Source organism: Camellia sinensis, chromosome 13 (assembly GCF_055761805.1).
Source record: "Camellia sinensis isolate YWXY chromosome 13, ASM5576180v1, whole genome shotgun sequence".
In the NCBI taxonomy this organism is placed as follows: domain Eukaryota; kingdom Viridiplantae; phylum Streptophyta; class Magnoliopsida; order Ericales; family Theaceae; genus Camellia; species Camellia sinensis.
In genome coordinates, this window is record NC_138973.1 from 20,848,956 (window position 1) to 20,873,677 (window position 24,722).

The following is a 24,722-nucleotide window of genomic DNA, read 5'->3' on the forward strand; positions in this document are numbered from 1 at the left end:
GGCTTATTCTCAAATATGCTCATAAAAACTGGGATAAGCACAAGGCCGTAATGTGCTGACTATTAAAAGTTCATGTTAACACCTGAATTATTATGTGTAAGCAATAATATTTTATTTCCCCTAAGAAGTCATAATTCAAGTCTGAGACCACTACTAACTCTGGAGTAGAGGTTACTGTTTCACTAATGAAGGTTCAATGAAGAGTACACCTTCATGATGCATACTAGTTTATCTTTGTTTGGTAATCTCTCTTGTCCTTGTTGATATTAAAATGAGTGGGGGATTGTTAGACCATTTTAATATCTTTTATTTATTTATATATATATTTTGTTCATGAATCTTCTTTTGTCTTGCTCATGAATCTCATCTTGTTCATGAATGGAGATTCATTGTTTTGGTGACCTTTTGTCTTGTTCATGAATAGAGATTAATTAGGTTCATGGACTTAGTGGTGAGTTAATTTTTTGAAGACTCTCAATTTTCTCTAGGTTCATGGTCATTATTAATTTTTGGTGTATTTTGTAAAGTTTTAGTGGCCTAAAAATAGTTCCTCTCATCTATTTTTTTACATACCAACACACCAATTATTTTTCTATCCTTGAGAGATTACTAGCAAAGAATGGTGTTTTTCTTGGTGGAGTTTTGGGTTCACCATCTTGTGTAGAGTTAGCCTGAACCATACGACAAGTGGTCGGACTATTGTATCCTGGAGGAGACAAGTCATAATTTTGTGACTGCTGCATCGGTATTTGGATTCTTCTTACCGCAGTGGACTTGATCTCTTTAAAGAAAATGAGATATTTGTGTCTTAGCCTGATCTATTTGTATATCTTTTTTTTACATTATTTATCAATAAAATATAATTTTTTCTAATATTTTTACCAACATTTATTGAATTAAAAAATAAAAAAGGCAAAGAATAAACAAAAAAAGAAAAAACATAAATAATGCTTTGCTGGCCAGAGACGGAGCCAAAGAAGGCCGGGTCACGTGTCCCCTCAATTTTGATTTTATGTTTTTTTGGATTTGTTTTTGGTCATTTGTAAAATGTGTTTTCTTTTTTAGGCTCCGTTTGGGAGAAAAAAATCAGGCTTTTTTGGTTAAAATAGTCACAAAAAATAAAATAGGCTATTTTAGCCACAAAAAATAAAACATCAAATCTAACTCATAATCATTAGAATTCTCTCTCACAAAAAAAGCTAAAAAAGTCAAAAAGTCCTTCCCAAAACAGGCTAAAATAGCCCAGGCTAAAAAAGTCAAAAAGTCAAAAAGCCAACCCACTTCCCAAACGGAGGCTTAACATGCTTTTTGGCTAAGAATTTTTTTATATTGCTCACAATACGTAATTATTTGATACTTTGAAAATATTACGTGATATTATTTATATAATAATTTAAACTAATACTGTAGCAAAAAATCTTATGAATCAGATATAATAAACTCATTATTTCAGGTAGTTATGAGACAATGACAAATCACTTAGTGATAGTTGTGGTTTCTCATGTTATGAGTATTCCGTAAGCAACGTCGTATAGTGCTTTAAGACTGTTTAATAATTTTTATTAAAAACACATTATTTATAAGCAATATCACCTCTCTAATATTTTTCTATCAAATAAAAATTAAACAAATTTTATAGTAATTTGTGCCATAAAATGATGTGTTTTATTTTTTAAAATTAAGAATTTTGATCCATAATTTTTTGAATTAAAATTACAAACTTACATCAGTATTCTGTATTGAGTCATTTCACACTATTATAAAATTTTAATTTACTAGTATTAATAATGAATATTTAATTTTTTATACTTAAATTTAACTCATAAATTATTATTATCTTAATATTGATTATGAGTTTTTTTTTTTAAATAAAAAATTATAATTAATAAACGTCCCTCTAACTTAATTTCTCGACTCTGTTACTTCATGCACGAGAGACACGTCCCGGAAAGAGACACCTTTAAGCGAATTCAAGTTAAATAAATTTAATAGACGTAGCGGTGTTATTTTCAAAAATGTTTTCTTTGTTTATTTATTTCTAATATTTTATTCTTAATGGTTATAAGTCAAATGCATCTGTTTTGGCCAAGAGTTTTATTTGATGAGAATCAGCCCTCAACCAAGAGATGTGGCTTTTCACGAACAGAGGCCATGAGATCTCACTTTTTCTACACCAGAAAATAGCACAGATTTTATCTCTCTCTTCCATCTTTGATTTTCTTACTTGGATGTATTGTTTTGGGTAATTTTCATCATAGACGCCTCTTCATATGCGCGAATGGTGGAAAACATGACAGTGATTTGGGTTGAATGTTGGAGCTGCCTTCGTATGAAGAGACTATAAGTTTTATGACAACGAAATTGTGCCTCTAATCAAAGGTCAACTTTTCTTTATTTTTCTTGCTATTTGTATATAATATCATTTCATATATTGTTTGTCATATATCTGATCTATATTACACTTATTTTTTCTGAATTTTGAAGAATATAAAGTTAGTCTTACAATTTTGACATAATTATACTTATTTTTTTTAAGATTTTAATTCATATAACGTTGAAGTATTTTTTTATCAGTAATTTATTAATTGTATGAATAAAAAAATTAATATTATATTTTTTAATTAAAATATATATTTATTTTAGTGTCTAACTACTGTTAACATTAGTTCTGATCGTTTTAATCATTCTAAATGAGAGGCTACTATAATTATTTCAAAAATATAAAATTAACTGTAATTTTTTCAAATACAGGTGAATATAATTTATCTAAACAAACATATAGATATGTATTTAACCATTAAATGCCCTGATTTCTTTCCTTTTTATCTGATGGGATAAAAGAAAAAAAAAGAAAAAACCTTTAGATTTGCTAAATCAGAAACAAATAAAAATAAATACATAAAACAAGAGAACTATATATAAAAAAAAAAAAATCTAATGTTTTAGCCTGGTAACAAAATAAATGAATTTTTAATTTTATCAATTTAGATCTTAATCTTTTATATGTTTTCGGTCTATACTATTTACCTATTTTGTTGGGTAAAATTGACAAAAAATAAATATTTTATTTATTAAACAAAGATGTCTAAAGTATCCATTTAATTAATTTAATGAGTAAAATAGTTAAATCGTTTGAATTGAAATAAATAAAAAACTTAAGATTCATAAAAATTTAAAATTGATTTTGATACGACTTGTTTATTTATTTATTATATATAGGGAAAATTACATATATCTTTCGAGATTTAGTAAAATTACGGATACTTTTCTGAGATTTGAAAAATTATAGGTATCCCTGAAGGTACTATTTGCATAACAAATTAGAGGATAAATTGTTATAAAAATATAAACTTTAGGGGGCAATTTGTTATGAAAATATAAACCTCAAGGGGTATCTATAATTTCTGAAACCTCAGGAATATCTGTAATTTAGCTAAATCTCGAGGGAGGTATATGTAATTTGCCCCCATATATATATATATATATATATATATATATATATATATATATATTAACTGAAGGGTGTTTGCGTCAATTTTTGGTAATTTGGTAAAGTTGTTCTGAGTTCCTCGACTTGTAAGAAAGGCAGCAAAGAATGCTTGGAAATCTCAAGAAGCTCCTCACAGCAAAGAAGTTGAGATCTCTGTGTTTTCCTTACGCTTCCCCTTCACTCTCTCTCTCTCTCTCTCTCTCTCTCTCTCTCATAGTTGAAGAATCATCGTCGTCACTAGCAGTTTATTTGTGTTTTTCAGTTGATTTCAATTCGTTATCAATCGGTAGCATTTGAATATTCATATTCCTGTTGTGTAGTCTGAGAACTAACTGTCTTTTTGTTTTTGCTTTGTTAGAAAATATGTATTTAGTAATAGTATTCATGACTAAGTAAGTTGTTCTTACCCATTCCTGATTTTGAGTTTTCCATTGACAATCAATTTATGATTTAATTTTTATGGCTGTTGAGAGAACAGAGTGTTCCTAGAAGTTTGAATTTGCACATGACACTGATAGCTGAACTAATAATCCATGTCTTATGAATTTCCATTTATTAGTTTCTTTCCACTGTATTTGAGAACCAGATGAAATAACCTTACACATTCTGAAAACTAGAGATTGGGTTTTTGGATTTGGAAACTCTGCAGGGGTAGTAGAGGTCAACAGAGTTTTGCCCACTAATTAATCTAGATATGGGTCATGAATTACGACATTTATGCCCGGTGGAAGCCAGGAGACTTGTGTGGCTAATTGGGATGATGTTCGCCGTCGTTCTAATAGTGCAGCACTTTGAATTTCCATATAACAGTGTGTTAGTGTCTATATATTCTTTCAGAAAGCCCCAAGTATTGGGAAATGGAACCTTCTCAACCGGAAATTCATCTGCTAACCCCAAAATATTTGGTAATATGAAATCTTTTAATGGGTCAAACTCTACTGAAACAGATACTTGTCTTAGTGTTGTTAACACGACCAAGAATGATTCTATAGAGCTTAGCCACAATTCAACAGTGGACATAGCAATTACAGATAATTCTTCGTTAGGCATTGCCACTCCAGCAACCCCTTCAATTGCTTTACCACCAATAATTTCATTACCCAACTTAGACACTCAAACAAATGTGGATACGAATTCACAAAGTCCCATGATGTCTGTTTATCCCAACACATCTTCAGTGGAAAAAGACATAGGCAATACACTTCCCAGGGATGAAAAATATGGGGAATTGCAAATTGATAATAGTTCTTCCAAGACTATTGTTCCAGCTGTGAATGAAACGTCCGAGAGACCAACAACAACAGTGGTATCAATATCTGAGATGAATGATTTGTTGCTTCAGAGTCGGGCTTCATCTTTGTCAATGGTATGTGCATCTCTTCTATTTCAAATTGGTTAGAGAAGATTGAGCTCACTATATTGGAGGCTTTTTTAACTTAATTTTTTTTCCTGATTCATTTGCAGAAACCGCGATGGTCTTCTGCAGTTGACCAGGATTTACTGAATGCAAAACTACAGATTGAAAATGAACATGTCATCGAAAATGATACTGCACTTTATGCTCCCCTCTATCGGAATGTTACCATGTTTAAAAAGTAAGCACGTTGAGCAAGATTATTCCTTTTGTGACATGTATGATCCAAGCGTTATTGATGGCTATCTTAGAAGCTCACGACCTCTAACATGCATTACATTCACGCAAACATGCCCATTTACCCAATACCACCACATCCAAGTTTTTAATTTGTGTGACCAGTTTAAGATGGTGAAAGCTTATTTGTGAAAAAATGATAAACATGTGTCTTTGAAATGCAAAAAATTTCTCTTTTTTGATTGGTGGACAGAAATAACAAAAGCAAACAGCTCAAGGGTTATGATACTACTATCTTAATATATAAGGATGAACTATTTTCACAGTCAAAATGGCGGGAACAATAATCCCCTCTCTTTTGCATATTTGGACTCATATATGTCAGAAGAGGACAGTGCATTTAGTCATGTTGGCCATTGATATTGCAATCCTCTATTCATATACTGCTTAGGATTTAATTGAATTATTTTTGGAATAAAACGATATATGGTTGTGAGAATTTCAACAAGGCTTTGTTTAGGTTTTGGAGATGCTTTGTCAAGTTTGGGAATTTTCTTTATAAGAATTAATTTTAGTATTGTCAATATAAACTCTAGGGTAACATAGGGTGGGGGGAAGTTCTTTAATCTTCTATTAAGAAGGTTTCTGCACTTGGAACTTTATAGATGAGCTGAGGTTCAGCTCCTTACGGAGGTTGTATTATTGAACTTCTATTTTTGAGGTTTTAATTGCTTGTGTCCATTTTCATTATAAAAAGAGGATCTTTCATGTTTAATAGGCACTCAAGTTTTTTCAAAATCATTAAATTTGCAGGAGTTATGAGTTAATGGAACAGATGCTCAAGGTTTACGTCTACAAGGAGGGAGAGAGACCCATTTTCCATGAGCCAGTGCTCAAGGGAATATACGGTGCTGAGGGTTGGTTCATGAAGCAGTTGCAAGCAAGCAAACAATTTGTTACTACAAACCCAACAAAAGCCCACCTATTTTATCTACCTTTCAGTTCTCGAATGCTTGAGGTGACATTATACGAACCTAATTCTGACAGTTACGAGAACCTGGTTCAGTATCTGAAGAACTACCTCGACGTGATTGTGGCAAGATACAATTTCTGGAACAGAACTGATGGAGCTGATCATTTTCTTGTTGCTTGCCATGACTGGGTACTACTCTGTACATTTCCTTTTGATTTACATCCTATAACGGTACTTATGATACGTTCCACCTGGAAAAAATAAAGGAAAATTATTGAAAATACTAAAAATAAAGGCTGTTTTAAAGCATTTTTTTCCTTTCCTTTCCTTTTGCCTAGTGCTTTCCAAGATTCTAATTGTAGCTATGGAGCTATCTCCAAACATACTATTTAGTATTCCCTTCTAATTTATGCACTGTTCGAAATAGTTTGTTCTTCATACCACTAGAGCAAGTCTGTCGTTACAGGTAGAGCTTCATTTCAAAATGTAGGAATATACTTGGTTTAGATGTTGATTTGAAGATTTACCAATATTAAACATTGTTTCCCCACCAGGCTCCATATGAAACCAAGCAACATATGGCTCATTGCATAAGAGCTCTTTGCAATTCTAATGTCAAAGAAGGCTTCAAATTTGGCAAGGATGTGTCTCTTCCAGCATCTAACGTGCGCTCATCTCAAAATCCCCTGAAAGAACTTGGAGGCCATCCTCCTCCCCAACGACAAATCCTTGCTTTCTTTGCTGGAAGGATGCATGGTTATCTCCGTCCTATTTTGTTGCAGTATTGGAACAAAGATCCTGACATGAAAATTGTTGGTCGAATGCGCAGAGTGAAGGGTCAAATGAACTATGTCCAATACATGAAGAGTAGCAAGTACTGCATATGTCCTAAAGGTTATGAAGTCAGCAGTCCCCGAGTGGTGGAATCCATCTTCTATGAGTGTGTTCCAGTGATTATATCTGATAATTTTGTACCCCCTTTGTTTGAGATTTTGAACTGGGAATCCTTCGCTGTTTTTGTCCCAGAGAAGGATATCCCAAATTTGAAGAATATACTCCTCTCAATCCCTGAGAAGAGGTATCTTGAGATGCATCAGAGTGTTAAGAAGGTACAACAACATTTTCTTTGGCATACCAGGCCTGTGAAGTATGATATCTTTCATATGATTCTTCACTCAATATGGCACAATCGAGTTTTTCGAATACGACCCAGATGACAACTGTGTTTTGATCATGAAAAGATTTCAAATCTGAGAAGGAAATCTTATAAAGAGGCAGAAGTTCATTGACATAATGCAATTCTTTCCCCCCTTCTTGAGTGGGTTTCTGGTAGTGCTTAGAAGTGTCATTGTACATAGGATTTTGAAAGAAGAAAATTATTATTTGCGGTTATAAATGTAAGATAAATTGTGTTTGTTTCTTTACTAATGTTGTGGTATTAGTTAGTTAGGATTAAATTCATGAAATTATGTAAAAATTCTCATTATGTAAAATGTGATTTTGCTATTTTTACAAAATGAAGATAAAATTATATTTTTACCTGAATACCACGAGATTGGGTTGTGAATCCTGCTCTTATGGTATTTTTTTTTATTTCTTTGTAATTGGACACAATTTTAAAGGATAAAATTAGAAATATGATTAAAATATTTAATGATGTTAATATATATATATATATATTTATTTTTCTTTTACGATGCTAGGGGTTTTGAATAAAGATGGTGCATATATACAATCAATAATTGTAGGCATAGCAAAAAGAAGAAAAGAAAATTATATTTTATTTATTTCTTTGTAATTGAACATAATTTTAAAGGATAAAATTTAAAATATAATTATCTAGTGATGTCGGTATTTTTTACGATAAAATAATAGAAAAGGCAATTTGTAATAAAAAACTATTTCCCTTAATTTTTGTCATTTTAAAAAATTTCATGGGAGGATTTTGTAATCTCAAAAGAGGTTAGTATAATTGAAAAGAAAAATGATTGGTAATTCAAATTTGAGTTTGCTCGAATACTCGAATTTGTGCTTGTCAGTTGACCTCTCGGATGATCACCCGAATGACAGGTGCAATACTTGTTTATTGCGGTTGTCATTGTAGACACAAATTTTAAAACATGAAGTGTTTCAACACATTTCAAAATTTTTGTTACAAATGTCCACTGTTTAGTTTTTGGACTAAACAGTGTTGATTATTTGAATAGCAGGTTCTTATTTCCGATCTGTATTTCAGATCGTTAATTACACATTTTATACAAATGAAACCTCCGATTAATGAAGAACAAAATAAACAACAAAAGACAATTTTAAAAAAAGAAATATTTTATTAAGATTGTTATGGGTTTTGAACCCTCGAATACAAAATACAGTTTGGGTTTGGAACCCTTTACCTATTCATCGCCATTAGCGTAGGCTCTTGAGTTCTCTAAGCTTCTCTTCTTCTTTCTTATAACGATTTGTTTAGCTCTCAAATTCTTTCTCTCTCTCTTCTTTTCCACTTATGATTTTTCTGATCCTCTCGTCTTGTGTGATGGTCCTCGTATTTATGGAGGGCCATCAGGTGATAGGAACGCTTCATCTTCATTTTGAATTTCAAATTGAATGATATTTGAATTTCAAATTGAATGATAACGCTATTTAAATTTTGAATAATAGCGCTATCTGATTAATCGTATATCTGATTAACCGAATTGATCTTTGGGGTTTCATCCTGTGTGATGTCTTTGCTGTAGGCTCTACAGGTGTCATTTTTTCGTAGGCTCCACGTGTCATTTGAGCATTTTGAATAACGTCGTTAAGATACGACGTTGTTTTATTTATATACCTCAACGGAGCAAATTAATCATTTTGGGAAGTGATTGCCTACAACAATCTTATCGTAGGCTCTATGTGTGTGATTGACTGTATTTGAAATTTAAACATAAATTTGGTTTAAAATTTATGTGCCAACAAATGCCCCTCGTGACTTGCACAAGTGAATTTTCTTAACTGTGCGAGTCACGACAATTTGGCACTTTTATGTGGATGATCTTTAGGTCTTGGGTGGGATTATTTCTTTGCTTTCGTCCCTAGCCCCTTTTTTTTTTTTTTTTTTTTTTTTTTTTTTTACGGCTTTTTCATGAGCCCTTTTTACTTTTGTTGCATGGGTCCTTTTTGTGGACTTTTTTTTTTTTTTTTTTTTTTTTTTTTTTTTTTTTTTTTTTGCAGTAGATTGTTTTCTAGGCCATCATGGATTTTTCTAAATCATCATGGACACTTTTTTTCTAGGTCACCATTTTTTTAAAAAATTGGGCCTTTTCTTTTGTGGACCTCCAACTTGCCACCATTTTTTACAGCAGATTTTTCCTAGGTCATCATGGATTTTTCTAGACCATCATGGACTTTTCATTTTAATTGGGCCTTTTCTTTTCTAGGCCACTATTTTTAATTGGGCCTTTTCTTTTTCTTTTTTTTTTCTCTTTTTTTTTTGTGGGCCTTCAACTTGCCACTTATTATTTTTTTTAGGATTTTTTTTACAACATATATATATATATATATATATATATATATATATATATATATATATATATATTTTAGGAGTTTGGGATTGGCATTGGTAAGATTTCTAATCCTATACAAACTCTTACTTAGTATTTCAAATCCTACATAAACTCTTGCTTCTTTGAAGTATTTTAGGAGACCACTACCTCTTTTCTTAAGCAAGACTTTTCCTTTATATTTCACCTTTTCAGATATTTTTTCCCTGCAGCCCTTTTTTTTTTTCAGCAGATTTTTTTTTTTGCATCCAGAAAATTTCCAGCAACTTTTTTTTTTTTTTTTTTTTTTTTTTCAACAAAAGCTGTTCTTCTTGCACTTTAAAGAAGGCACCAAAAGAAATCCTTCAAATTCCTTTTAATCCGGTATAATTCCCTATTTGTTGCTTCTCTTTTTTAACAGCATATATTTGTTTATTTAGCAATTTTTTTTTTTTTTTTTTTTTTTTTTTTTTGAAATTGAAAGTTTTATATTTTTTTATACAAAGACTGGCGAAGATTGAAACTGCGTATTGCTACCTAATTGGCATTACCATTTGTAGAGCAGACATAAATTGAGAGAGCAGATTCTGGTCAATGATGATAAGTTCAGAATATTTTTTTATCCCAAAAGTTTTGAACTTCCTTCACCATCTTTTCGTAGACTATTTGGATGACTTTTCTTTATCTAAATAGGGCAAGCCTCATTGGAGTTACCAAACTTTTAATCAGCCGCTGGAGTCAAGATTGTGTCCTTGGATTTTTTTATTTTTTTATTTTATTTTATTTTATTTTTTAGCCATGAGCCCAAAGACTTTTCCTGTTACCCTTTTTATAGCAGCAGATTTTGTTAAAAAAAAATATATATATATTAACAGACCTTCTTTTTTTTTTTTTTTTTTTTTTTTTTTTTTTTTTTTAAATCTAATCTAAATCTAATCTAATTAAAGCCAGAAAAATATAAACAGATTTTTTTATTTATTTTTTATTTTTTATTTTTAATCTAATCTAAATCTAATCTGGCACTTTGTTTTTTTTTTTTTTCTCTTTTTTTGTTTTTTTTTTTTTAAATCTAATTTAAATCTAAATCTAATCTAATCAAAGCCACAGACTTCTTCTTCTTTTTTTCTTTTTTTGTTTTGTTTTTTTTTATTTTTTATTTTTTTTAAATCTAATTTAAATCTAAATCTAATCTAATCAAAGCCATAAAAATATAAACAGACTTCTTCTTCTCCTTTTTTTTTTTTTTTTTTTTTTTAAATCTAATTTAAATCTAAATCTAATCTAATGAAAGCCATAAAAAATATAAACAGGCTTCTTCTTCTCCTTTTTTTTTTTTTTTTTTTTTTTTTTTTTTTTTTTAAAAAAATCTAATTTAAATCTAAATCTAATCTAATCAATTTTTTTTTTTTTTAAATCTAATTTAAATCTAAATCTAATCTAATGAAAGCCTGCCCCCTCGTGATTCGTGCAAGTGAATTTTAATTGTACGAATTACGATTTTTTTTTTTTTTTGCAATTATTTTACACCTTTTCCCCTCTTTTGCAGGCAACACGCAAGGCGTCAGAGTTTGTTTGCAGGTATCATTGCCCCTTCTAGCCTAATGGCAATAAGTGGCTTGAATCCTTGGCAGTGATTGTGTCCTTTCACCCCAATGGCTTGAATCCTTGGCAGTGATTGTATCCTTTCACCCCAATGGCTTGAATCCTTGGCAGTGATTGTGTCCTTTCACCCCAACGGCTTAAATCCTTGGCAGTGAATGTGTCCGTCACCCCAACGGCTTGAAACCTTGGCAGTGATTGTGTCCGTCACCCCAACGACTTGAGTTCTTGGCAGTGAATGTGTCCGTCACCCCAACGGCTTGAAACCTTGGCAGTGATTGTGTCCGTCACCCCAACGGCTTGAAACCTTGGCAGTGATTGTGTCCGTCACCCCAACGACTTGAGTTCTTGGCAGTGATTGTGTCCTTTCACCCCAACGGCTTGAATCATTGGCAGTGCATGTGTCCGTCACCCCCAACGGCTTGAGTCCTTGGCAGTGAATGTGTCCGTCACTCCAACGGATTGAGTCCTTGGCAGTGAACGTGTCCGTCACTCCAACGGATTGGGTCCTTGGCAGTGAACCTGTCCGTCACCCCAACGGATTGGGTCCTTGGCAGTGAACGTGTCCGTCACCCCAACGGATTGAGTCCTTGGCAGTGAACGTGTCCGTCACCCCAACGGATTGAGTCCTTGGCAGTGAACGTGTCCGTCACCCCAACGGATTGGGTCCTTGGCAGTGAACGTGTCCGTCACCCCAACGGATTGGGTCCTTGGCAGTGAACGTGTCCGTCACCCCAACGGATTGGGTCCTTGGCAGTGAACGTGTCCGTCACCCCAACGGATTGGGTCCTTGGCAGTGAACGTGTCCGTCACCCCCAATGAATTGAGTCCTTGGCCAAGGGGCTCTTTATATTATGACATTTTGCCTTCACTAACCATTTTTTATTTTATTTTATTTTATTTTATATATATATATATTTTTTTTATTTAGGAAGCATGGACAAGACCCTTGAATATCTTCGACGTGACGAGAGGGATGTACTGGATAAATCTGGTCCGAAAATAATTCGGCACAAACCTATCACTGCTTTATTGTCACCCACCGAGTTGGATCCCTACATCCCTTTACATACGGCTTCCGAAGACTTGGTTTATACAGGAATTCGAAACTGCTGTGAGATTCTCGAGAAAGGGCACTCAAAATCAATTGGTTCATTCCCTGTCTCAATCCTTCATCCATTTTCTGAGGACCTTGACTGCTCTGAATTTAATACTCTTCTCAAGAGAATGAAACATGAAAAACTGAAGTGGGATAATTCCTTTAATGTCCGTGGCATTTCTACCCATTTGCAATCCCCCATATGGATTTTTTGGTTGAATGACGTTCTTTCCACATTTGCCCCTATTTTGAAGAAATGTGGGATTTATGCTGCAATCTATGTATCCCAATTTGCATATGCTAGGAATGTCTCCCTCCTCAAAGGATTCTTAGAACGATGGTCACCCGACACCAACACTTTCCACACCATTTACGGTGAACTTGGGATCTCTCTATGGGACCTTCATCGCATTAGCGGGCTCCCCATTTGTGGCGAGTTTTATGAAGAGTTCACCCCCTCCAATGACATTTTATATTCGTCCCAGACATCCAAGGCGTGCCGTGGGCTTTTCAACATTTATGCCAGCTCTTGTCAATCCAAGAAGTTTAACCACTGGACTTTCAAATTCATTGACGAATCCCCAACTTCAATTAATGGTTTTCAACGAAAAGACAGGATCCCTGATGATGTGTATCTTTCTGGTTTTTTGGCGAGCTGGCTTAGCGGATTTGTCTTCCCTCACTCTTCCAGAGAGATTCGTCCGACGACCTTTCATGTAGCCACCAAAATGGCAGGTGGAACCTTATTTAGCCTGGCCATCCCCGTCCTTGCATACCTCTATCATTGTCTTGGCAAAATGGCATCATCATCTTCACCTGGGAAGGAAAATATTCAAGGTCCTTTACATTACCTTTTTGGATGGATTTCACTATATTTTGTCAAGACTTACTCTCATGGGGATCCTCAGTCGATTTGTCCGATTCCTGATATTCATTTCATGCCATATCTTGGGTTTATTGGAAACCAATCGGCTGCCCAGTTTTTTACTGATAAATTTCCATTTGTGGACTCTCTCCTAACTTATCGTACGGAGTGTCAGTTTAGGGCTCTTACTCATGAAAGTGAACCTTCAGGCATTCTGGTCGACTCTGAAAGGATATCACCTTTCCACCTTGGATATCTTATATCTTTGAGGCAAGGGATTTTAACTTTTAAAATGGGATTTAATTTCATTTCTGAACCGTACTCCCCTAACTGATACGGTCGTCAATTTGGGTTTTCTCAAGCATGCCCTATACCGCTTAATGTATCTTGTCGGCGGCCCTCTGAGTGGTCTAAATTTTATTACAACTGGCGCCATATGCTACGCTGCGGTACAAAAGTCTCATTGGAGTTACCAGGCTCCCGATCTACTTCTCACGTAACCATGCCTTATGCCAATTGGTGGTTGGGAACTTCCTTTACCGTGCTCCAATATGTTACTCATTCCCAGCCGAAATCTTCACGCAAGAGAAAACTGGATATGCCAATTAAAGACCGAAAGACGAAGAATCCTTCTTACTCTAGAGCTAGGTCATCATCTTCACCTACTGTTCTGGAAGCATCATCACCTCAAAGAATGGATAATAGTCGACCACTTATTGCTCCTTCTCGGTCAAGTTACTCGGTTTCAGATCTCCTTCATCTTTTCGAAGATATGTGTAATTCTCAATTTAAAATGAGATTTAGCTTTGAGCAAGTAGATTCTGGCCCTCAATTTGCCTGTCTCGCAAAGCTTTTTCCAGAGACTATGTCTATCAGTGATTGCACAGGAACTTCCCAACCCACCGTAGCGACAAAAACCCCAATGGATCAATTTCGCACATACTTGTACTCTTTTCTTGAAGATAAAGATGAGAATATGATTCAAGAACTCTTTAAGGGAGATGGGTATGAATTAACTGCCTTGGGTCGTATTCGCATTAAGAGTGTTGAAATTCCTTCTCCTACCAAATCTTTTGATTGTTCTCTCAATGGAAGTAGCGAGAGTGAAGATGAGTTTTATGACTACACCCCTCTTTTAGATGGCACACCGACTAAGGTGAGTAAATCGCCTTCAGCAAATGTAGCTTTTTCTTCTCCTTCGAACGAGTCACCCAAGCTATTAGAGAAAGGTATAAAAAATTTTATTTATTTATTTATTTATTTTATTTTATTTTTTTTAATACCTTTCATTTTCTTAGGTACTGCGCCTCAAACTTCCCCAGCTGCCTCGCATATGCCATTGGCTACCTTTAAGGGTATTCTTATTCATTCCTTGTATCTCATTTTATTTCATCATGTATACATACTCAAGGAACTCTTTTCTCTTTAGATCATGCCACATTGCAAAATCCATGGTCCACTTATGGGAATCAGAATTTGTCTCATTCACCTAAGTCTCTTCAAGCCGTACACCAAGGTATACTTCATTCATCTATATATATATATTGCTTTTACCTTCTGCGTTTTCATTGAGTATCTCCTTCTATTTTCACAGAAAATACTTCTGACACATTGGAAGAGACAGACGAAATTACTTCTGATACCTCGGAAGAGGCCCAAATTCTTGCAGACTTACTTGAAGCAAATGGGATTAACAAATTATTTGACAAACTTGAAGCACCCTTTGCTCCATCTAACCTTCTTTTGGGAACTTCTTCTAACGAAGCAGCCACCCATATTCAGAAAGGTCTTACTATTTCCCTCCAATCAATGACGGATGTTAATGACATGATTGCTGTAGCAAACAACGTTTTCATGATTTTGAAGAGTTTGGGTGTAGACTTCATCTCCTTTTATGAGAAGGTTAAGATATTCCTTGAGTGCTTTGCTTTGAAAAACCAACTTGCAGATTCTTCAAACTTGTCTACTGCAGAATTTGAGGCCCAATATTATGAGAAGAAGCTTCGTTTCGACAAAGTTTCTGGCGAACATGAACAATTGTCTGCTTCAATTATCAAGTCGGATGAGCACATTGCGGGTCTTAATCAAAGGATTATTCAAACTAAAGAGTTACTCAAACAACTTGAAGAGGAATTGTCATCCACCCAAGCCGAACGTGCATCCTTTATGTGTGATTTTGCACAAGCTTCCGAGAGTGTTTCTAAATCAGAAGAAGGCATGCAAATTGCTCTGAATGTTTTGAACCAACACAAGAAGAAGAATGGACAACACAGTGTTGTGGAACGTGCTTTTGAAAGGGCTAAGGCTTCTCTTAATGAATGAATACACTTTTATTTTTTTATTCATCCGAACATAATGTATTTATGAAATTTCGCTCAATGATAGATTTATTTGTTATATGAAATTTCTCAATACATTGATTTGTCTTATTTTAGCCGTGCACAATAGATTTATTTGTTTATATGAAATTTCTCAATACAATACATTGATTTATCTTATTTTGGCCATACACAGTTTATACTCTTGCGGGCCAGGAGTATCCAATGTTTTATCACCTTAGATTTCGGTGAGGTATTTTAGCAGTTTAACCACATACAATACCGTTGGTGGTGTTTGACTTTTGTTTGGCCGTACACAGTTTATACTCTTGCGGGCCAGGAGTATCTAATGTTTTATCACCTTAGATTTCGGTGAGGTATTTTAGCAGTTTAACCACATACAATACCGTTGGTGGGTTTGACTTTTGTTTGGCCGTACACAGTTTATACTCTTGCGGGCCAGGAGTATCTAATGTTTTATCACCTTAGATTTCGGTGAGGTATTTTAGCAGTTTAACCACATACAATACCGTTGGTGGGTTTGACTTTTGTTTGGCCGTACACAGTTTATACTCTTGCGGGCCAGGAGTATCTAATGTTTTATCACCTTAGATTTCGGTGAGGTATTTTAGCAGTTTAACCACATACAATACCGTTGGTGGTTTTTTTTTTTTTTTTTTTTTTTTGCCCTAACTTTTGCCTAGACCGCCCTTTCGGGTTTTCAACCTAGCAGGCTTTCTTAAGGGTAATATCTTTTCAAGAACCTTGCATTAGTTGGGGGAATGATTCTGTCACCATCCATCGTTATCAACAAATAGGCCCCATTAGAATAAACCTTCTCAACCACATAAGGTCCTTCCCATTTGGGCTCAAGCTTTCCTTTGGTTCTTCGTGAGACTACTATGGGTGTTCTAACCATTAGTACCAAGTCTCCCTTTTTAAAGGAGCGAAGCCTCACCCTTTTATTGAACGCATTTGCCATTCTTTGTTGATAGATCTCCAAATTCTGTTGAGCATACAACCTTCTTTCATCTAGGGTCTCGAGCTCAGCCAACCTCACTCTTGCGCTTTCATCTTCCGTTAAGGACTCTTGTATTGCTACTCGCAATGATGGTATTTGAACCTCAAGTGGTAACACTGCTTCTCCTCCAAAGACCAATGAATAAGGGGTTGCTTGAGTAGGAGTTTTGTGCGAAGTCCGATAAGCCCACAAAGCTTCTTGTAACTTCTCATGCCAAGCTTTTTTGTTCTTATCCACCATCTTCTTGAGAATTTTGCACAATGTCTTGTTGAAAGCTTCTGCCAAACCATTGGCAGGTGCATGATATCTTGATGAATGGTTGTTTTTGATTTTGTACTTAGCAAATAACTTGTTCAAAGTATCACTCCTGAACGGCTGTCCATTATCCATGATGATACTTTCTGGAATCCCGAACCTGTAAATGATATGGGTTCGGATGAACTCGGAGACAACTGTGCTTTTTATATCCTTTAAAGCCACGGCCTTTGCCCATTTTGAGAAATAGTCAGTTGCAGCTAGGATGTATCGATATCCTGCTGAAGACGGAGGTATGAAAGGACCAATAATGTCCATGCCCCATGCTGCAAATGGCCAAGAACAAGTTGTTAAATGTAAAGGCTCTGGGGGTTGGTGGAGAAAGTTCCCATGGAATTGACAGACTTGGCATCTCCGAGCATAATTTATGCAATCTGCAATCATAGTCGGCCAATAGTATCCCAACCGTTTTAGCTGCATGTGTAATTTAGGACCACTTTGGTGTGCCCCACATACACCTGCATGTATTTCTGCCATTACCTCTTGAATACGCTCCTTGGCTATACACCGCATGAACATTCCATCCAAAGACCTTTTGTATAACGTTCCATCTTTCCACAGGACAAATTTGGTAGCCCTGCGTCTCACTTCAATTCTTTTTACTTTATCTTCAGGTAGCCTACCATGTTGGAGGTAAGTCACGAATGGTTCTCGCCAATCCTCCTCGTTTTCTCCTTTCGTGGTGACGACCAAGATTGGAACCAAGTCAGAAACCTCCTTTAAAGGTTGTAACACCCTTCTTTCACCTACCGTGATAGTAATTGTTTTGCTATCTGGTAGGGTGAGTGATGCAGCCAAACTTGCAAGTGAATCAGCTCGAGCATTTGTTCTTCTCTTCACATGGAAAATGTGTGCTTTTCTAAATTGCGAAAGCAATTGATCAGCCCTTTCATGATATGGGATGAGACTTGTTTTCTTAACAATGTATTCTCCACGGAGTTGCTTTACCACCAGTTCCGAATCTCCATAAATTGAGAGTTCTTCAATAGGAATTTGTAATGCCAATTCTAATCCAGCAATTACAGCTTCATATTCTGCTTCATTATTGGAGCATCCTTCACTTAAGGCGAAAGAATGGGTGATTATAGCATTGTCTGGAGTCACAAACACAATTCCAATTCCAGCTTTATTGTTTTTAGGATTTTCTTGCTTCTTGCCATCTGGACTCCTTGAAGCTCCATCAAAATACATCTCCCATCCTTTCTGAATTTCTACTTGCATAACCTCTTCATCTGGTAAATCAGTTACTAGAGGTGAGTTATCAGGTATAGGATGTGCTGCCAAAAAATCTGCTAGAGCCTGCCCCTTTACAGCTCTTTGGGGAACATATTCAATTGCGAATTGTTGGAGAATTACAGCCCACTTTGCAATTTTCCCTGAAAGTATGGGCCGTGAAAGTATATATTTCAAGGGGTCTGCTCTTGATATCAACTTAACTTCGTGTTCCAAGACATAGTGCTTTAGTTTTTGCAAGGCGAACACCAAGGCAAGACATGTCTTTTCGATAGGGGAGTAATTGACTTCTGCCCCAACCAAAGTACAACTCAAGTAATACAAGGCATTTTCTTTCCCATGCTCATTATGTTGTGCCAACAGTGCCCCTAACGAACCATCCAAGGCTGTTATATACAACAAAAGTGGTTTCCCTTTTATTGGGCTCATGAGTACTGGAGGCTTCAAAAGATACTCCTTAATACTATTAAAAGCATTTTGGCACTGCTGATCCCATTCAAATGGAACACCTTTTTTCATCAATCTTGAGAATGGCAAACATCGACCAGCCAAGTTAGAAATAAATCTTCTGATATAGGCCAATCTCCCTTGTAGCCCCTTCAATTCCCTTAAGTTTCGTGGAGGAGGCATTTCGGCAATAGCTTTAATCTTGGTAGGGTCAATTTCAATCCCTTTGTTTCGAACCACAAACCCAAGAAATTTTCCTGATGAAACTCCAAATGCACATTTTAGTGGGTTCATCTTGAGTTTGTACCTCCTCAAACGTTCGAAGATTTTTCTCAAATCTTCCACATGGTTTTCCTTTTCCTTTGTCTTGACGACGAGATCATCAACATAGCATTCGATGGTGTCATGGAGCATATCACCAAAAATTATAGTCATCGCCCTTTGATACGTGGCCCCAGCATTTTTCAGGCCAAAAGGCATTACCTTATAGCAAAAGACTCCTTTCGGAGTCCTGAATGCAGTCATTTCTTCATCTTCAGGTGCCATTCGGATTTGATTGTATCCTGAATATCCATCCATAAAAGACAAGGTTTCATACCCAGTAGTTGCATCTACAAGAAGCTCAGTGATGGGCAAGGGAAAGTCATCTTTAGGACAAGCCTCATTGAGATCACGGAAATCAATGCAGACCCTTATTTGACCATTCTTTTTCTTGACCGGCACTATGTTTGCTAGCCAGGTTGGATATTGGACTTCCCTAATGAATCCTGCATTAATAAGCTTGTCGACTTCGGCTTCAATTTGGGCTGTAAGCTCTGGTCGAGTTCGCCTCTGAGGCTGTTTAATTGGCTGTTTCTCAGGGTGAATTGCAAGCTTATGGACTGCAATCTCTGGATTAAGACCAGGCATCTCACTATAGTTCCATGCAAATATATCACGATACTCCCTTAAAAAGGAAATATATTGCCGAGCTTCTTCTTCCTTTAAATTTGCACTAATGAAGGTTGGTTTGTTTTCTCCTTCATCACCCAGATTTATTTCACAAAGGTCATCCACGGTAGCTTGGCCTCCTGCTTCAAATTCTATTGGTGCAGGTTGAGCTTCATCTTGGTCAACATCTTCCGACACATCTCGAGTGATAGTCATGTTTACTGGAAATTTTTCCTCATCACCCCGATAGCCTAACCCTTCTGTCCTAGCGGTGATAATACCGCCTTGCTGTATAGCTTGCCTCTGCGAAGGCGTTAATGCAAAGTCAAAGGGTGTCATTGTTTCGGGTATTTTTTCAGGATCTAAACTAACTTTCACCAACATCTGTGTAATTTCTGTACTGAAATTAGGCTTCTCAAAACTCGAGATGTTTTCTTCTGGCACTTGTTCAACTTTCACTTTCTGTTCAACATCTCCAAGTGAGTGAAATATGATGGGTTTCGATCCTTTTCCCTTAGAAGGGACCACAATCTTATTATATTTCTCCACATAGGTACATTCTGTCCTCCTTAATGGCAACGTGAACTCACCCTTGAGATCCAAAATTGGATTTATTGGGGCTAGAGCCTTTGCCCCCAGTTTCCTTTCGGACTTTGGCACATATCGAAAAGTTCTTTTTGTTGAAACTGGAGTAGACTCTAGAACGTCTTTGACATTCAGAGTATCTTCAGACTTTTTCACATCTTTTTCCTTTCTTTGTGAAGTCTTTGTATAGAAGCGAGCATCAGCATAATAGGCCTCTACTTCACCAAATGGATCATTGTCAGCCACAATTATCCCCTCTTTTTTGGGTGAAAGCAACGGGTACTTGATACATTGGTGATAAGTTGATGGCACTGCATGATGATTATGCATCCATGGTCTCCCAAGCAAAGCATTGTAGGAGGTGTCTACATCAATGACCAAGAACTCAGTACTTTCTTCAATATCTCCAAACTTGGTTCGCAATTCAATCTTCCCCATTGGGCGTTGCTCATTCTGATTAAATCCTTGAATGACCAAACGACTTGGGCGAAGTTGTGAAATTCGAACCCCTAACAAATTTAAGGCCCTCCGAGGCAGAAGGTTCACCGCAGATCCTCCATCAACGAGAATTCGAGAAATTTTCACATCATGGATAAGTCCAGTGATAAACAAAGGCCGATTATGGTCTGTCATTTCAGCACACATGTCTTTGTCACCAAAGGTTACCATAGCCATGCATGTAGTTGCCTTCTCTTGATTTCTACTCTCGATTTCTTTGTGGAAATCCTCTGGCTTGGACAGGGCATATATTAGAGACTTTCGAAGCTCTGGAGACATTTTCAGTGCATCATATACACTCAACAATGCTGGAATTTTCTTTAGATGAGCTAGCACATCATATTTCACTTGCTCCTCCTCCAACAAGACCTGTGAAACTTCTGACGTTTGAGGGTCTTGAGGATTTCGTAATTTCCTCCGGTAGGTCAAGTAAGTCTGGCATACTTCAGCAACCGCCTTTCCGTTGACCTCAACTTCTTTTGTTCCCTCACTTATTTGGACCATGTTAACTGGTCCAGCTGCAGGGTGATCATCATCATCAGTCACTTCTCCATCTTCCTGAAGCTGCATTCTTCTCCCATTTCTTAGATACCAGGAGTCACGCCTATAAAAGCATTGAGAATCTTCAAAACCATTCTTCATGGCCTCCCAACTAGGCACCACGACTCCATCGAGGGAGCAATACCAGTCAAAGGCGATCCCCTCTAAGGAAAGGGGGAATTGTTTTAGGCAAAGTGCTTCATTTTGAGCTGTTTCCCCACACTGTTTCAAAAAACGCCTAATATGTTTTTGAGGATCTCCATAACCCTCATATAGGACAAAATTTGGAAGTTCGTATCCTTCAGGAAATGGTGTTTGCTCTACCCATAAAGGGAACAAATCCCTTGGGCGATAAGTGCCCATCTCTCGAAGGTCAAGGGCAGTTTCAATCTTCTCCTCAATTGTCCTTTCTATAAAATCATATGTTTGAGAAGATGTACCTTCGTCATCCAAATGTTCTGACATCTCAATTTCTATTGGCCATGGTTTATAAAATGTCCTATAAAATCGATCAGCCATGGTGTCCCAATCTGGGATTGAATTAGGTGGCAGGCTGAAGTACCAATCCGCTGCCCATCCTTCCAAAGAAAGAACGAACTGCCGTAGAAGTAACGCCTGGCTTTTTACTGTATTTCCACATTGTGCAAGGAAACGAACCAAATGGCGCCTTGGACAACCTGTCCCATTATATAAAGGAAAACGAGGTACTGCATATCCTCGTGGGAACTGAACCCATTCGACCCAATTAGGGAAAGGGTGTCCAGAAATTTGATTTCTTTCAATACTCAAATTTTGATGGGCTTCAAAACCCTCATCTTTCAAAGAGACTGTTACTTTTGCCTGATGTTCTGTTTCCCTTCTAGCTTCAATTTTTGCTTTCTCATCATCACCTGGATTGCGAATGATATGTATTTCTCGCTCTTCAAAATTTACGTCCACAGTGATGACATTACAAGGAAAGTCAAAGTGGTCACTTGATACACTTTCTCCATCGTATGTCCTAGCTGGGGATGTGTGTGGTGAATCATCAGGGGAAAAGTTAAGTTCCCAATCTTCATTAGGATCCTCAACTTGAGATGACTTTGCTTGTTTACTTGAATGCTTCCATACTTCATCATCCGACATACACCTGCCATTCACCTCATCATCCTTGAAATGTAGTCGTTTTTTCGCCTTTTTTACAAGCTCAGAGTCGGACCTACACCCGGTGTCTCTTTGTTCTGTTCCCCTTACATATTCTGGAGTGCTTTGATAGTACATTGGTGGTACTAGCGAATACTCTGGAGAAAAGGCTTCTGGTGTATACTCTGGAGAAGCTAGTGTATATTCTGGAGAGGCTGGTGTGTATTCTGGAGAGGCCGGTGTGTATTCTGGAGAAGTTGGTGTATACTCTGGTGAGTCAGGTATACAGATAGGAGATGTAATGCAATCCCCTTCCCTAACTTTTGAACCAATTTCACCCTCATCTTCCTCGCTATCACTCAAAACAATGATGGTTAGGCAAGGGGCCAAAGTAAACTTTTCCTTCCTTCTTTTATCAAAGTATGTCTGCAACTCCACAGATTGAAATTTTGAAGGTAGAAATTCCTCCAATGTAACTGGGACAAGAGGATCTTGCTCTAACTGCTCATCAGGGACCAATTTCTCCCCCTTTTCCTTCTTTGGGTTCTTTTTTCCTTTTCTCTTATTTACTCTGGCTTTTTTTAGTTTCCTAGAAACTTTTGATTTTTTCTTTTTGGAAACTTTTGGCCCTTGTGTTGTTGAATCAACCACACTTCTAACTTTCACTGTGGCATTTTGTTTTTTCTTCATGCTTTTTGACTGATAAACAACCCATTCACCTTCATTATCATTATCGATAGTGATTGGGTTAGCAGATGCTTTCTCTTGAGGAGGGAGCTCAATGATCTTAGAGTCCAAAAGTTCTTGAATTTTATCTTTCAGAGCAAAGCACTCTTTTATCGGATGACTAATCAAACGATGGTAGGGGCAATACTTTGGATCATTGGTCTTTCCTACCTCATGTGGTCTTTTCACCTCAGGGAGAGCAATCAACTTTTGCTCCAACAGATCTTCAAATAGGTCTTCGACCAGATCATCCATGAAAGAATATTTTTTCTCCAACCTCTCTTTCATAGTCACCTTTTTAAATTCCTTGGGCTTTTTAGCCCCTACTACAACGGGACCCTTCTTTCTGGTTTCGATTGTAGCTGCAGTCGAGGACTCAACCCTTTCAACGGCCCTAGACCTCCTTCGTTTAGCTAAATGCAGCTCCATATCATGAGCTTTAGTGCATAGATCCTTCAAAAGTTTGAGCCATAAGAGCCGTAGAGAGCTCATGTCGGAAGTTGTTAAGGCACATCCGAATTAACTCTAATTGTGTAAACTTTTGAGGACAAGCAAATGTCAAAGCTCGCCATCTTGCAATGAAATCTGTAACAGACTCATTGTCACGTTGCTTGGTCTCAATCAGTTCTGGTACTCCAACTCGTCTTTGTGTGTTGCAGAACTGTTTAAGGAACTCCTTCACCATGGAATCCCAATTTAGGATTGATCCCTCAGGAAGATTAGCATACCAAGTAAATGCAGAACTTTCAAGCGATTGGACAAATAGCTGCAGGCACAGGGCCTCATTCTGGGCTATTGGCCCGCATCTTGAAAGGAAATGAGCCACATGTTGTCTTGGATCTCCTGTTCCATCAAACATTTTGAAATCTGGTTGGGAAAAACCAGAAGGGAATGGAACAGCATCTACCCATGCTGGGTAAGGTTTTGTAATTATTCGAAAATTCTCATCATCTTTTTCTTTGACTTTCTTTACTTGTCTCCTCACCATATCATCAATCATGGCCATGAGCATTGGATTCATACCACCACTGGTCAGATCAGAGTAACAAGGACCATTGCCCCCTGGGGCTAGTGTACTTTGTATGCCTACAGATGTCCCTACAACAGGTTGTGTCATTTGTTTGGGTGCACTTCCTGGTCCTGTCATTTGGGCCTGCAGCTGTTGCATTTGCTCCAACATAGCAGCCATTTCCCGTTCTTTTCTCTCGAGTTGTTCTTGTAGGGCCACCACTTTTTCCTTGAGACTTTGGTCCTGTTGGACCTGCGAACTTTCACCTTCTTTCTCAACCTCAGTCATCATAACCGCGACTTTGTTGATATCTTTCAATTCATTGTTTCCAATATTTGTTGAAACAAACGAGATAGAATCATCTTGTTCGTATAAAGGATTATCAACCCCCACAACATTACTCATATTTGAAGCATCTGACTGCGATGCTTTGTTTTGAGCCTGACGGGTTATGGACCTTGTCACAGGCCCTTTTCTTATTCCCTCCATAGATAGTTCAACCAAAGTAGAAATATTTCTCAAGGGTTGCTTACCCTCATCCACCTTGGATTTTCCAACAAAGATAGGACTTTCAATTTGTTTTTGGGGTTCATCTTTCGAGAGAGCCCTTTCAATAGCTCCTATAACATTTGTTGCCACTGTTCTTAGTTCCAGTTTTTTTAAAGCTTTATTTCTTCTTCGCCTTTGTCTTTTCGAAACTGGACCGAATGGCATATCAAGTTGAGCCCCTAAGGGCATAGAAGGAACTGTTTGTGCCTTTGCAAATTCCTCATGAATTTTCAAAACAGTCCCTACATTTTTAGAGTGGGTCAATTGATGTTAATTCAAATCCCGTTGGGCCAA

At 36.7% G+C, this 24,722-nt stretch overlaps 2 protein-coding genes across 2 annotated transcripts; both read left to right on the plus strand.

Annotated features, from left to right (window-relative positions):
- Window positions 1-3,504: 3,504 nt before the first annotated feature.
- Window positions 3,505-7,571, plus strand: LOC114261965 (putative glycosyltransferase At5g03795). Its single transcript, XM_028202293.2, has 4 exons — window positions 3,505-4,856; window positions 4,955-5,085; window positions 5,895-6,243; window positions 6,609-7,571. Exons 1-4 carry the CDS (start codon window positions 4,185-4,187, stop codon window positions 7,269-7,271), a joined length of 1,815 nt encoding a protein of 604 aa, XP_028058094.2. The 5' UTR covers window positions 3,505-4,184; the 3' UTR covers window positions 7,272-7,571.
- A 6,854-nt stretch (window positions 7,572-14,425) lies between these two features.
- Window positions 14,426-15,541, plus strand: LOC145806050 (uncharacterized). Its single transcript, XM_082901704.1, has 3 exons — window positions 14,426-14,490; window positions 14,565-14,651; window positions 14,730-15,541. The coding sequence occupies exons 1-3, from the start codon at window positions 14,469-14,471 to the stop codon at window positions 15,455-15,457; spliced, it is 837 nt and encodes a 278-aa protein (XP_082757830.1). The 5' UTR covers window positions 14,426-14,468; the 3' UTR covers window positions 15,458-15,541.
- The last annotated feature ends 9,181 nt before the right edge of the window (window positions 15,542-24,722 follow it).